The sequence below is a fragment of the Theobroma cacao genome, chromosome 6 (genome assembly GCF_000208745.1).
Source record: "Theobroma cacao cultivar B97-61/B2 chromosome 6, Criollo_cocoa_genome_V2, whole genome shotgun sequence".
Lineage (NCBI taxonomy): Eukaryota > Viridiplantae > Streptophyta > Magnoliopsida > Malvales > Malvaceae > Theobroma > Theobroma cacao.
Window position 1 is genome coordinate 21,938,713 of NC_030855.1, and position 14,345 is coordinate 21,953,057.

Sequence of the window (14,345 nt, forward strand, 5' to 3'; positions counted from 1 at the left end):
ATATACTTGTATTTTTTTCTTGTTAATTTTTATATAATATCATCTCTTAGATATATTTTTAATGTCATATGTTTTATTTTTATTATAATTTTATATATTTTATTTTCATTTCTTAATATAATTTTCTGTACTATATATTTTATTTTAATTTCTTTTTCCTTTAAAAGATAATATAAATTTATTAATAAGCACTAAGGCAACTAAGAATAATAAAAAGACATTCTTGAAATCTATATAAAAAATAAATTATAAAATATTTTTAATAAAGTAACAAAGTTGAAAGGTAAAAATATCATTACTAATATTGCAAAATGCAATGTAATCTGATTACATTGGTTTTAAACTACAATCACATTACATCCATTAACTGTAATGTAATTGCATTGCAATATTACATTGCAGTGGTTTATTATAAAATAAATACTGTAATGTAATTTAATTAGACACGTTGTAAAGAGTGTGCTCTCACTTCCTATATACCAAACGCTACCTAATTTTTTTCCCTTATTTGTCTCTCATATTTCCTTTTCTCTCTCACAAAACATTTCTGGTTAATAATACATGGTGTTATTGAAGTATTTGTGTTTTGTCCTTTTTTTTGTTTTCTTGTATCTTTTATTGGTCTCATAGCAAAATTTGATCCTTTTTCTCAAAAGATCATCTCTTTGTCTTTCCGTTTGGTTTCTTTGGCTTTTGTTTGGGTTTTTTGTTTTGTTTTTTTTCTAGGAGGAAATCAAAGTAAAATCTTATTTCCATCAGATCTCAACCCAAGGCCAGATTCATTTGCTTTTCTTGTTGGAACAACAACGAGCAAAAAGATTCATCTATTTTTCTCCTTGTTTTGATTTATCTACGAACCCGAAACCATGATTCATCTGCTTTTCTTGCTGGAACAATTTGTGAGAGAAAGAGGAATTAAGAGAGGGAAGAAAAAAAAATTAATGAATGAGAAATGTTTTATGAGAGAAAAAGTAACGAAAAAAAATTTAATGAATGAGAAAGAATGAGTTTTGAAACCAATGAGTCTTAATATCATTACTAGTGAGAGTACACATAGTATCATATTATTGAAAGGGCAAGAGAAGGGGCACCCATTCGTAGCAGGAGATTTTCATTCAATCTTCGGTAGGGGTTTAAATCTCCTCTCCTTCCTTTTTAGTAGTCCTTAATTACTTTTCACCCTTCCTCCAAAAAAAACATTATAGAAGGTATACGTACAATTTTAATACAGATTTTTTTTTTATCATAAAGTAGTATGTAGAAAATTGGAAGGTTTTAGTGACTAACATATATTCAATGTTCATATATAGAATGGTTAAATTCTTAGTGTTATTGATATCAGAAAAGTACTACCATACAGCTGGTTGGAATTCTCCCTCTAACAAATGATCAGTACCGAACCACTAGCTGTCTTAATGGAGGAAGGAAAACTTATTCTCCCCGCCTCTCTCTCATTTGAAAATTACTTTTTATCTACGAGAAAAAGGGTTCAGGAAATAAAGCTAAATTGATATTTTTTTTTCATTTCTTCCCAATACTAATTAAATGCAGCCATATATGAGATAAAAACTCTAATTTCCCAATTTCAGCAAAGGATGCAAAATAAAAACATGGGCATAGATTCCATGCCACTAATATGTGGATTGTGTTCTCCTTTATCTCCCGTGAGCACTGTTTCAGTAATTACACAGTAGTATAGTATTGGAAGATATGAAAATGTTTGTCCTAAGCAACAACTGGCATATAATTACTGCTGCTGGTTTCAAGAAACTTGGCGCTGCGGAACAACTTGACAAGTTGTTCATCACTTTGACTGGGCTGACAAAGGTTTCAAATAATTTGACACCAAGAATCTTCACTCATCGAAATCTACGGAAAAACTCATACTGCCAAAAAAAAAAAAACCACCGTGAATGTATTTGATTTTAAGGGAACATGCATGAATATACATACATATTGATCATGATCAATTGTTCCCTTAAACTTACGTCAAACAGCAACTCATCCAAGGACCATGTTCTATGTTTCTCCTAAATATGTGGAGCTCGATCTTACAACAAGTGGAAGAAAAACAATTACTTAATTAAATGGTTTATATATAGTATAATATATAAAAAAAGAATTGATCTACTACTAATTCATTACCCTATTAGTCAAATATTCAATCATTGAGCGCTGTCAAAGTGTTAGTATATATTAATTTATAGTATTATTGTATAAAGCGTAACTTGCAAAAAGAAAATGCATAAATTTTCTCAAGTGGTCTAATAAAATACAGTCGTCAATGATGGAGTGAGTTGAGCGGAATCAAAACCCGGCTGTAATCTTGTCTCTGGTTCCAGCACGTGAATGAATAAAAACCCATGCAAGAGGAAAGACTTTCTCCTATTCCTTATATGCGTGCTTTGACGAAGAATTCTTTTGTTTTTCCCTGTTTACATACCAAAGGGTTTTGCTTTGACGAAGACTTCGGTCCGACCAGACTGCAAATCTGCCTTTTAACAGTCAACATGCTACGGTTTCTCCAATAAGTGTACAAAGCCCCCAACCCCACCTTTTTGGTATTGGTCCCCTCACCTTTTCCCTATATAAAACCATTTCCTCCCAAACCCTCCAACCACATTGCAACTTGCATGACATATCTCTAGCGCAATACCAAACTTTCAAGCAAAGAATTAGCTGTTAACTCCAGTTTTTCTGTATTCGTTTTTGTTCAATTTCCTCGATGGCGGCTACTGCTACATCTCAAGAAGATGTTAAAGTGGTGCTTATCGATACTCAGTACGTTGAAACTGACCCCGTCAGCTTCAAGTCTGTAGTTCAAAGGCTTACAGGCAAGGATTCTTGCGTTGCATGGATAGAGGAGAGCTCGTTTTCCGGTGGAAAGACCGAAACAAGGGTTGCCCTAAAAGGTGCAGCGCCTGAGAGATCATGCGGCCCTCTCGGAGGCGGCTTTGGTGGTGGTGTTTCGATGTTAACTAAGGGTTTATCCTTCAAGGACTTGGATAGAATGATCTTGGAGGCGCCGCCTGTGGACGAGTTGAACTGGTTGTGGGCTAACTAGCTAGAATTAATCTGCATTATTTTCAGATGTGTATGTATATATATATATATTCATTTTTCTTTTTTATGATTTCTGTATCAATTAATTTTGATTCTTTAAATTAATAATGAAGTTTTTGTTCAATTTAGAGTAGTTCCTGGAGGTTAGAGGAATGGTTTTTACCCTCTTGGATTCTAATCAAACTGGGTTAACAGTACAAAAGTAGTACTAAATGCATATCAATATTAGGAGCTTTTTTTTTATTTTGGAGTGTAGTCGACATAGCTCTAGGGTCGTAGAATGAGTGGTGGTTCAAGACCCCACGCCTCCACGGCATGCATAAGCAAATAGCAAGCAAGATTCCGCGTTCAAAAATATTTTATCCATAAAATTAATTAAAAATACAAATGCGATTATATTTGGAAGAAAAAAAATTTCTATTATTGGAAAACAATTAGTGAATTAATTTTTATAGTAAAATAATAACACCAGCTATAGTGCACACACATCCAAAAAAAAAAAGCTAGACTGGTTTCACCAATAGAGAAAAAGTATATAATAACCCATGGTAAATATTGCTAAGGAGTTTTCTTTTTTCTTGTTTTATTGGAGTAACAAATTCCTTTAAAGACAAAGAAACACATTAAAATCATCATGAAGTAGGGGCCTTGGGGAGGGGGGAGAGAGCGGGAGGTGAGGCTAGGGTGCTGGGATTTTCATCTGGGGCTAGAGGGGTTCGCAATGCAAAAAGAGAAGGAAAGGCAATGGGATTTAGGAGAACAAATATCTCTGTAGGACTATCCTTCTCTTCTTTTGAATTAAGCCACAGTCAATTTATTGATAAGGGCGGAAGACCACTGTTTCGTGGAAGGGCTGGGAAGCGTCACGGCGTTGCGTTATCATGAAGAACCGACGTACTGGTTTGGTTTTATTGAGGCAACAATGCTAAACCGGTAGAGATTTGGTCTTGCGAGGGAATTGAATCAAATTAGCTTTCGTTTTTTGTTCAGCAAACCCACAACTGGTCCTACTTTTGGATAGGTTTTTAGTTTTGCTGCAATGTGTTCTATGATGCCGTTTCTGGTGAAGGGCTGACAATATCTTTATGGGTGGCTGCAATTTTTGGATGAAACTGTACAAATCTTATCCAGCCTAAATCAATATTTCATGCCATAACAAGTCTCTCTCCACCTTGGGCTTAAGACTTGAAATGCCAGGATTGATTGCTGGATTTAATAAAAATTGCTTTTCAAAAAAAAAAAAATTATCCAAAAGAAGAGAAAACTGAAAATCAACTTAATCGAATAAGAATACTAAAATAGATAACACAAACATATATAGATAAGATAAAATCGGTTAATTGGAGCTACTTGAAAAGATACGGTTAAATATGATTGCAAGTGTACTGTCAACATTACAATTATTTAAAAAAAAATTAAAGTTTCATTTTAATTGATATTTTTATTTTTTACTAAAATAATAAAAATATCAACCAAGCAAAATTTAAGAATATTTTTTATTCTATTTAAAATTTATATTCGACTTGTCTATGCATTATAGAACTTTTAATATGGAATTTCAGCTTATAGCTAATTAATTATTTTTGTAGAAATTAACTAAAAAACGTCTTTTCAAAATCTTGTTAATTTGACCCAATTACATTAACAACTTTTGCAGTAGAGAAGCCAACTCTTTACAAGCTAGGACAACAAAAGGCACTCAATTAGGTGGTCAATGGCATCTATAATCCCATTAAAACAGAAGCAACTTCCATCGCAAAAATGGAAAAAAAAAAAACAAAATGGCACTGTAAAGAGAGCAAGGTAGCTCAGTGACCTCAAATAAACAGAAAATCGTAATATTTTTTAGATGGATAAACCCAAAACTTCCATGCATATTGGCCCATTAAGCTGGGCCATTTAATGCTGACAAACAGGCTCGTCCCATGGGCTACCCTACTACCTTTGGGCTTCTTTACCCCATTTAGTCGAGTTCAGTCTGCCATTTCCCTTCCATCATTGCCTGAGATACGTTTTAGCGAGAAAATTAGTATATGATTAAGCTGTACCGACCAGCCCTTAATTAAATATTGTCAATTTATTCAATTAACCCCTCAAGTTCCTTCCTGCAAAATATATTATTTAATCATCAATTTTTCTTTTGGAAAAATCATCAAATTTCAATATCCCATTCAATTTAATTTAATTTATTTTAAACACTTACATTAAATCAAAACTTGAATTGTTAGGACGATATAATCTGGAAACTCGGATTACATAACAGTAACCGTCCTCACCTTTCAATAATCTCTCAATTGTTGATGAATACCCAATCTGATTTCATCTTTCTTGATACAATTAACCATGATAAAAGGATTTTACCAGGTAAGCACGGACGACTAGCAGGCACTTTCGCATAATTACCTTTTACTAATTCTTTTTCTTCAAAGGGTTATGCTAACATTTATTGATGGGGCAATTCATGCACCATCACCATCATAGTGCCAAGATGTACAACGCCGGGCTGGAGAAATTTTCCTTTGAAGAATTTCCCTTTGGGCAATATATATATTGAAGAATTTTCAATTCTGATGATGATGATGATTTAACTGGGTCTTGCCTAGCTACTACAAGTACTAATTAATTAACTTCATCTAGTGGTCGCATCTCAATATCTTTCCTTTTAAATGAAGCATGGATCTCTGATTTGGAAGGAGTTGCGGGAAGGATCGGCACCTCACAAAGTGGAATGCTTCTATTGGCGATTGTTGAAAGGGAGGCTGGCGGTCAGACAAAGAACTTCATTAACCAAAATTATGTTTATGGTCTTTTGTGTAAATCAGGTATGGAATCCATTAACCACTTATTTTTTTCGTGCACTAAGACTTGGAAATTGTGGTATTGGTGCTCTGGGTTTTGGAATGTTAAATGGGTAGTGCATGAAGACCCAATGATATGCTTCCAATCTTGGTATGAGTTAGGGCATGGCATGAGAAATGGGAAGGTGTGGAAGATGGTTTTTTATGCCATTGCTTGGTCTATTTGGCTTTTCCGTAATGAAGTTGATTTCAAAGGAAAAGGGAACAGTGTTGAGACATTTGATCTTATTAAATTGAGATTAGCATGGTGGGTGAAAGCCAAATGGCCTAAGCTTAATCTCTGTGTAATTCATTTAGTTAGAGATCTTAGATGTGGTTTAAACACTCTCCAAGACTAAGAAAGCTAAACAGATTATAATGTGGGAAGAACCACCGCTAGGGAGTTTGAAATTCAACATTGATGCAGCTTGTAAGGGATGTATGGGAGAGGCCGGAATAAGGGGTGTTCTCAAGGATGATAAGGGCAGCATGTTACTTATCTTTTCTAAAGTAGTGGGAGTGATGGACTCGAACGCTGCTGAACTGATGGCACTGTGGGAAGGATTCCAGATCATAGTTGCTTCAGATTGGGCAAGGTCACACAATATTATTTTCGAGAGCAACTCCCATAATGCTATAATATGGGTTTTAAACCCACATCAAGTTTCATGGAGAATGAGAAGCACTATAATGAAGACTGAGGGGCTTAAATTAAAGATTGTAAGCTGGAGTGTGAGGCAAGTGCCATGGTCCGCATACGGCAAACGAGGTGGCTGACAACCTTGCAAAGACAAGTATAGGTAGGCAAAGTAAGTTGATGTGGTATAGTGGGGAAGATGTTAATGTTGATAGTGAAGGTGGTGATTAGTCAAGTCCCATCTTGTTTCAGCTGGAGATTTTTTTGACACCAACAGAAGGCCATCTAGGCCACTCTTTTTTTGTATTCTGTATATATTATTGAGATCAATACAAAGAGCTTTTTTTTTAAAAAAAAAAAGTATGGATTTAAAATGCATTCTCATCACATATATATTTTGTATTAAAAATTAATTAATAGAGAATATAAGAGTTATCAAACTAAAATTCTAGCTCATTAATTGAATTATATCAAAGAGCTTTTGATTTGATCCTACATCAAGTCACCACTAACCTAAAAATTTTGAAGTTATATGAGATAATTGGCCCCCGAATAATATTGGGTTCTACATCTTAGATGGGCGCCACCGTGTATGCAATGAGGTAAGATCCTTTTGCCTGCAAGAAATTCAGCCTATAACCAATAACCATTCTTGCTTTTCAATTCTTTTCAATCAGCTTATCTTATCATGATAACCTTTGTTGCAAAACTAATATTAGCCATTGTTTGTCTGCCCTTCCTTTTCAAAGTAAAATCCATTCAACAGTCCACTTCTCGGGAAATTAATTGGGTGATAATTTCTTACATTTTTAAACCAATTCCTGCTAGATGGGTCTGGAATCCCTGGAAAGAAGCATGTCTTTGGGCAAACATATTCATGTATAAGTACTATTGATCAAACCTTTCATGCATTGAACCTTCAATAACCCCTTTTTTCTTCCATGAATAGGTGCTTCCTCTTTTGTACCAAAATGTCTTTAACAAAAGTATGTCTCTTTGGTAATCTTCTTTCTGATATCTCTCAGTTCTCTTGGATATGAAAGAGAAAGAGAAAGAGAAAAAAGATGGCATTGACCAGCTAACAAAGGACATGTTGGTCTTCTATTTTGTATTGATTTATATCGGTGGAATTTAGAGATATGTATCTTTCTTTTGCCCTCTACTTTTTTTAGCATAGAGAGATCTAGAGAGAGAGAGAGAGAGAGAGAGAGAAAGCTTNACTTTTTTTAGCATAGAGAGATCTAGAGAGAGAGAGAGAGAGAGAGAGAGAAGTTGGTTTCTTAAAGCACCGAAAATGAGATAGAAATATTCTACAATCGTATCCATATAGAATTGATGAAAATGTGTCTCCTTTTAATCAAAGGCCTCTTTTTTAACATGAAGCTTCCTTTTCTTTTTTGATCTCTTTTACCAGTCAGATCACATGCATGGCCGGGGTTATGCCACTTAGTTCACAAGGCCTAATGGGAGCGCTTGGGTACAACTTGTCTCTCTTGCCGATCAGATATAGTATAAAGGTCTTTGTCAAAGTTGAGTACGTATAAACAGATTCTGGTGCCACCGTACATGCACTACTCCCCATTGAATCAGGCAGCTAATTAATTACGAATTGCCAATAAACCAGAAGCTTACAACCGTCCGAGATGAAACATTCACAAAAGGGCTTCAACTTTTGTATATATGATGAATCTGGTGCGTACTAAGATGATAACCTTCCTTTACCTTACACCGTTACTCCATTACAGTAATACAACTGCTAAAGAACATTTAGTTTTGCATTTAATATATTAGTCGGTCGACATATGTGTTTAATCAGATGTCATATCTCTGACAATCGCTATACTAAACTACATATCCATGATTTCGGATAATTATTAATTTTATTCATTCTTCTGTAATAAAGTATGGCAATGTAAGAATAATGGACAAAATTGAAGGTTTCTCAATCATCACCTGATGGCTTAGTTTTTGGAGAGTGGAATAACCAGTATTTTCACATACTTGGACTGTAAATTGGCTGCTCATTACATATAAGTGCAATTGGAATCATTCCTTGAAGTTCATAGAATCTGACTCATTTTTTTGCCTCCCAATCAAATAAATTAAACAGCGGTTTTTATTATTTGCCTGTAAGCTAGAATGCCATAACAAGTCTTAAACCTTTAGTAAAAGACTTCTAATGACATAAGAAAACTAGCTTTTGTACACCAAAGTCCTGTACAATTACAAATGTGTAAGCTGCTCAATAAGCCATTAACAGCATCCAAGCACACAGTGCCAGATCGCTCCCTTATACAAAAATTAGTTCCTATATCTGTTTCAAAAAGCGTTCTTCCCGACCATTAACGGCAACCACACAAAACCCAACAATACCCACACTAAGAAAAATTATAACCGGTAAGTTCCTGCATGCCTCAAATGGACCTAAAACAGAATTGGATGGGCTTGTGGTTCCTTATGGAAATGTTTTTGTACTCTCAGTGGGATCCCATAAGCAACCAGTTTTTCGTTCTTCCCCTTGCAGCCATGCTGGTATATTTTTGTAACCAGTTAGGAGCTGTTAATTGTAAAGCTTTTATGCAATGAATCTCATTTTGCCTTTGAAAAAATAAAATATAGTTTCTCAGATAAGTGCAAGCTTTTATTTGACGACTGCCAGACTGGTAGCCGCCTAGATTGATGAGTTCACTTAAATGAGAAGGGTCAAAAGTACGTCCCAGCTCAATTGGAGGGCTTATATGTATATTACTCGGTTTAACTTGAAAACTGCACTAAATCATCAAAAGCCGACCTTTAAATCCACCATTTACATGTGTCAACCAAAATTGTAAAGAGGTAGGGCGCAGGCGAAGGTTTCGTATTCAGGATTACCTATTTCAAATCTTAAGATATACCTTTCAACCTCGACAACGACTCTTTAGATTCTGCCACGACCGCCCAAACCCTACACCTAATAAACAAAAATCCAAACCTTAATGGAAGATGACAAGAACTGACGGGGCATTGAAGAGTCTCGCGGTGGCTGCTGCCATTGGAATATGGCAGCCGTAAACTAGGTAGTAGTAATTTGTGCATGTGCCGTAATATAGAAAGAAAGGTCTCTCTTTTTGACTGTTAACAGGTTGCCTGCGTGTACATGAAATGAAACCGGACCTGTTCTTGATGTTCTGCTCTGCGCCTGCCCCTGGAAAATGGAACAAGTGCTTTCAGGGTCTTTTGTTTTTTTTTTTTTTTTTTTGTGGGTGCATCATCTTTAATTACTTTAAGAAAAAGGATTGAAAAGAACCATGACTTAAGATAAGGATACTTATCTTTGGAAATTTCTACGTATACCATTCCTTATCCACTCACCAAACCTTACTTTTCAATTGGGTTTCTCTTTGGCCCAATTACTTAGTTTTGGTGATCTTTCCAACAATTTTCCCAACAAAAAATAATGTACTAAAACCATTGTGTTATACACACCTTGTTTGTCCCCTTCTCGAAAAAGCAGAGTTACAACTTTATTCAACTTGACCACAATCGCTAGCTAGCTCTTCTGTTACCTTTCATAAGTTGGTAATCCAAACTAAATAGTTGAGTTGGATTTCAGCTTCTTTTTTTTTCTTTCAAGGAGAACCACAACTGTCAATTAACTTATCATTAAAGTGACTCATGGTGCAGCCGTAAATTTAAAACCTCCTACCAAATCGAATGTAATAAAATAAATAAGTACATGCATTAGTCAATGAATGCAAAAGAGTTATAACTTTAATTGTAGTAGCCTAATAATTATTCATTTATCCCTAAAAACTAAGGAGGAATATATGATTCCTTTTTTGATACAGAAGAAATTAATACCCAAATGTAATTTAATTCATTTTAAGGTTAGGACTAAGGTCTCACTATTCGATTTCTGCCTTGTGCATCTAATTTAATCTGCAATGCTTAAAAAAGTGGCTTTACAATGTTCATTTTCTGCCTTCCTTCCCATTGATCTAACTGGCGCACATGCAAAGAAAAAAAAAAAGAGATACTAGTACTACTTGTTTATGCAATTTTCACTCAAAGAAGGCTTCAGTTGGATAGAATGGGTCATACATATAATCAGCTTCTGTTGTCCTCTTAGATAAAAGTGACTGTCTTAGAAGAACCTCTGCCCTAAAAGCTATAGGAATCTAAGGGTAATAGATAGTTTAAATTAATTAGAGTATGGGTTATTATTATTTCATTGATAGCTAAATTTTTCACCCTACTTTGAATATAGGATATGTCCTCCAATTCTTGGTCAAATTCTTGAAATTCTTCTTTAAAAATTATCAAATCAAAATTAAATTTGAAAATCTAAACGAATATATTTATAGAACTTGATGAAAAGATTAATAATGCATATAAAGTCAATAAAAAATAACATTTATGGATAAAATTTGATAAATATTTATTAAATGGTAAAAATCTTGTCAAAATTTTTAATAAGAATTTCTATTTAAAAAAGATATCAAAATAAATTCAAATTATTTCAAATTTTATATACTTTAGATATATAATAAGGTTGTTTAGTCTGTCCTTTAGATTTTTAATTAAATTTAAATTTTATCTACTTATTTTAAAGAGAGAGCCTTACAAACTTGATCTAAGAAACCTTACCTAAATTCTGACCTAATTCCTTGCCTCGAGGTATTTAACTATTAGTCTCTTAACAGAAATTGTAGCAATTAATATATTTAACCATGAGTGGGATTTTCCGTTTCCTTTTGTCTGAAGAAAGTGGGCGGGGCAATTGGGTCATAACGCATAAGAAATTGCGAGAAGTTGGCGTGTGTTGGAAAGAGACAAGCCAGTCCAAAAGAAAGAAATGGAGTCGAAGAAACTGAGAAAACCAAGTCGTTTAAAAACAAGTTAAGAGGATAGAAAACGAAGGCAACATGGTCAAGGCAAGCTAAAACCTCTGAGCCCTTGAAAATTAAGCTCAAACAAGCAAAGAAAAGAATTCATCTTCTTCGTATATTTCCTCCCTCTCTATCTCATTCCGAAATTCTTAAGACTCTCCCCGTCTGTCTCCCCTCTCTTTCTTTCTCTCTTCATGGCAACGTTTTTAAGAAGAGTTGTTGTGATGATTCATGTTTTCGTTCTACTTTCTCTCTGGTTTTCAGGTACTCGACCCCTTCTTTGTTTTGGTTTCCTTCCTTTGATATTCCATTTGCATCTCAATAGTGATTTCTTTGTTGCATAAGCTTAGATATTCCAGTTCAGTTCTGTTTGCGAATGTTGTATATATCTAATGTGTTTCTTGTTGCTTTACAGATTATGGTTTTCTACACGGAGTTACTTCTCTAGGCATCAACTATGGTCAAGTTGGCAACAATTTGCCTCCACCCGACAGGGTTCTTGATCTCTTAAGCTCCCTTAAGCTCACAAAAGCAAGAATCTACGACACCAATCCTCAAATTTTAACAACATTTGCCCACTCTAACATTGAGCTTATTGTCACAGTCGAAAACCAAATGCTACCAGTCGTAATGGATCCCCAACAAGCACTTCAATGGGTGAGTACCCACATCATGCCATATTTTCCGGCCACAAAGATCACCGGAATCGCTGTGGGAAATGAAGTCTTCACTGACGATGACACATCATTAATAGGATACCTCGTCCCTGCCATAGTGAGCATTCATGGTGCTTTAGTTCAATTAGGCCTAGATAAGTACATTCAGGTTTCGACACCCAATTCATTAGCAGTTCTTGAACAATCTTACCCTCCTTCAGCTGGTAGTTTCAAGAGTGAGGTCTCCGGAGTCATGTCACAACTTTTGCAGTTTTTGTCGAGCACCGGTTCTCCATTTTGGATCAATGCCTACCCATATTTTGCTTACAAAGATGCCCCAAACAAGATTTCCCTGGACTATGTTCTTTTCAACAGAAATCCAGGAATGGTCGATCCGTACACCAAACTACACTATGACAACATGTTATATGCACAGGTAGATGCTGTTGTTTGTGCCATGTTTAGGATGGGTTATGGTGGGATCGAGGTTAGAGTTTCTGAGACGGGGTGGCCATCCAAAGGGGACTCTGATGAAATTGGAGCAACCGTCCAGAATGCAGCTGTTTACAACAGGAATTTGTTGAGAAGGCAAATGAGCAATGAAGGGACACCTCTGAGACCAAACATGAGGTTAGAAGTGTATTTGTTTGCTCTGTTCAATGAGGACATGAAGCCTGGGCCGACTTCAGAAAGGAACTACGGTCTTTTTCAACCTGATGGAACCATAGCTTACAATGTGGGGCTGTCAGCCTTGGCCACTACTTCATCAACATCCTCAGCTTCCATTTCTCTTACTTCCTCTGCGACCAAGGTAAAAACATAGGTTTTGTTTTCTTGTAATCCATTTTAGCTTAAACAAAATTGATCAATAAAAAAAAAGGAGAATTGTACAGTAGAGGATAGAAAAATGTGCACATGAATGTATGCACCGGAGCAATATTGCTGTTGTAAAATTATATATAGGAGAAAATTATATTGTTTCTTCAGTAAAGAGTTGATGAGCGATAATCTAATCATTTTCTTTTATTCTCTTTGTTTTGCCTTCCTCTTTGAAATGGCATTCATTGTGAAACAGGCCGCAAATATGGAATATCAAAGCTTGGTGTACTGGATGTTTGTGTATTTGCTGACTTTCCACGTTTTTATGAGAAGACTACATTAAGCAAATGGGAGTGAACGTAAATTTTATATATTGGTAAGAGAAAAATTGGGGCTTTCCTTTTTTAGGTCTTTTGTCCTTCCTGAAGAAAACAACAATGACAAGGCCAAAGGTATCCCAATTTTGCACAAGTTAACCACCAAAGAACCTTTCTCCCAAACCCGATGATTGTTTCATGAGCATCCTTTCAACATACATGTTCAACAAAGGATCAAAGTAACCATCATGATCAAACGGGTATAATTACATAACATACCCTTTGTGAATTGTGTTGATTATTTGTTGATCGTGTTGAAGAATGGAGCAGATTAAAAAAAAAACTAGCTTATTAATTTGTTTCTTAGAGTAAACATAGCATTTTATTTCGTTTCATTGTAGCCCTATGCAAGATGTTGTAGAAGAATTATTAATTTCTCAATTCATGTAAAAAGAAGTATTATTAATGTTAGAGAGAAAGAATGATAAATTAATGCTATTGGTTGCAAAGAAAGCTTTCTTTCACTTTTGGACGTGGAATCCATAACTGTTCTTAGATATATATAAAGATTTCTCAAGACTTTGCCTTCCCCTTCTCTCTCTCTCTCATTCCCCAAATACGATAAATAAAAGATTATATTAAAATGAAAAAAGTTTATAAAAGAATATATGGGATAATGAAAAGTTTTAAGCTTTGTTTGGTTCTTTCTTTATCCTCGACCTGAAATCGGGTGGCCCAGCTTTATTCCCTGTGGCCACATAACCGTCAGCATCGGTCATATGCCATCCTTTTCGCAAAGGAGCTTTTGTTTTGGTGATCATCTCTTTTCTTTTTCTCTATAGGGATATAGGGAGACAATGTAAACTCAGCCTTAGTTAATCTTGATGGGGATGGTCTTCTCATCCTGCATCAGCTAACGTGATGCACATGCACCCCAACAATTTTTAGAGGCCCCCCACTTTTCCCTTCTTTTCTTTTTTTAACTCTCTATTAAGCAAACAAATTTAAAGGACCCCATAAAGGATTAGGAGATTTTGTGGGTGTAGTCGATATATATATATATATATGTCTGTGAACCTTCCAAACAAAAAAAAGGGCTATTCTATAGAATTGAAGGTGTTTTGTTTTGTTTGGTTTCTTTGGGCTTT

At 35.1% G+C, this 14,345-nt stretch overlaps 2 protein-coding genes across 2 annotated transcripts; both read left to right on the forward strand.

Annotated features, from left to right (window-relative positions):
- Positions 2,633 to 3,130, forward strand: LOC18596493 (VQ motif-containing protein 10). The gene has a single exon (XM_007025004.2). It carries the CDS (start codon positions 2,726 to 2,728, stop codon positions 3,062 to 3,064), a length of 339 nt encoding a protein of 112 aa, XP_007025066.2. The 5' UTR covers positions 2,633 to 2,725; the 3' UTR covers positions 3,065 to 3,130.
- On the forward strand, positions 11,323 to 13,529 carry LOC18596496 (glucan endo-1,3-beta-glucosidase 14). The gene is made up of 3 exons (XM_007025007.2): positions 11,323 to 11,669; positions 11,821 to 12,872; positions 13,137 to 13,529. Exons 1-3 carry the CDS (start codon positions 11,600 to 11,602, stop codon positions 13,221 to 13,223), a joined length of 1,209 nt encoding a protein of 402 aa, XP_007025069.2. The 5' UTR covers positions 11,323 to 11,599; the 3' UTR covers positions 13,224 to 13,529.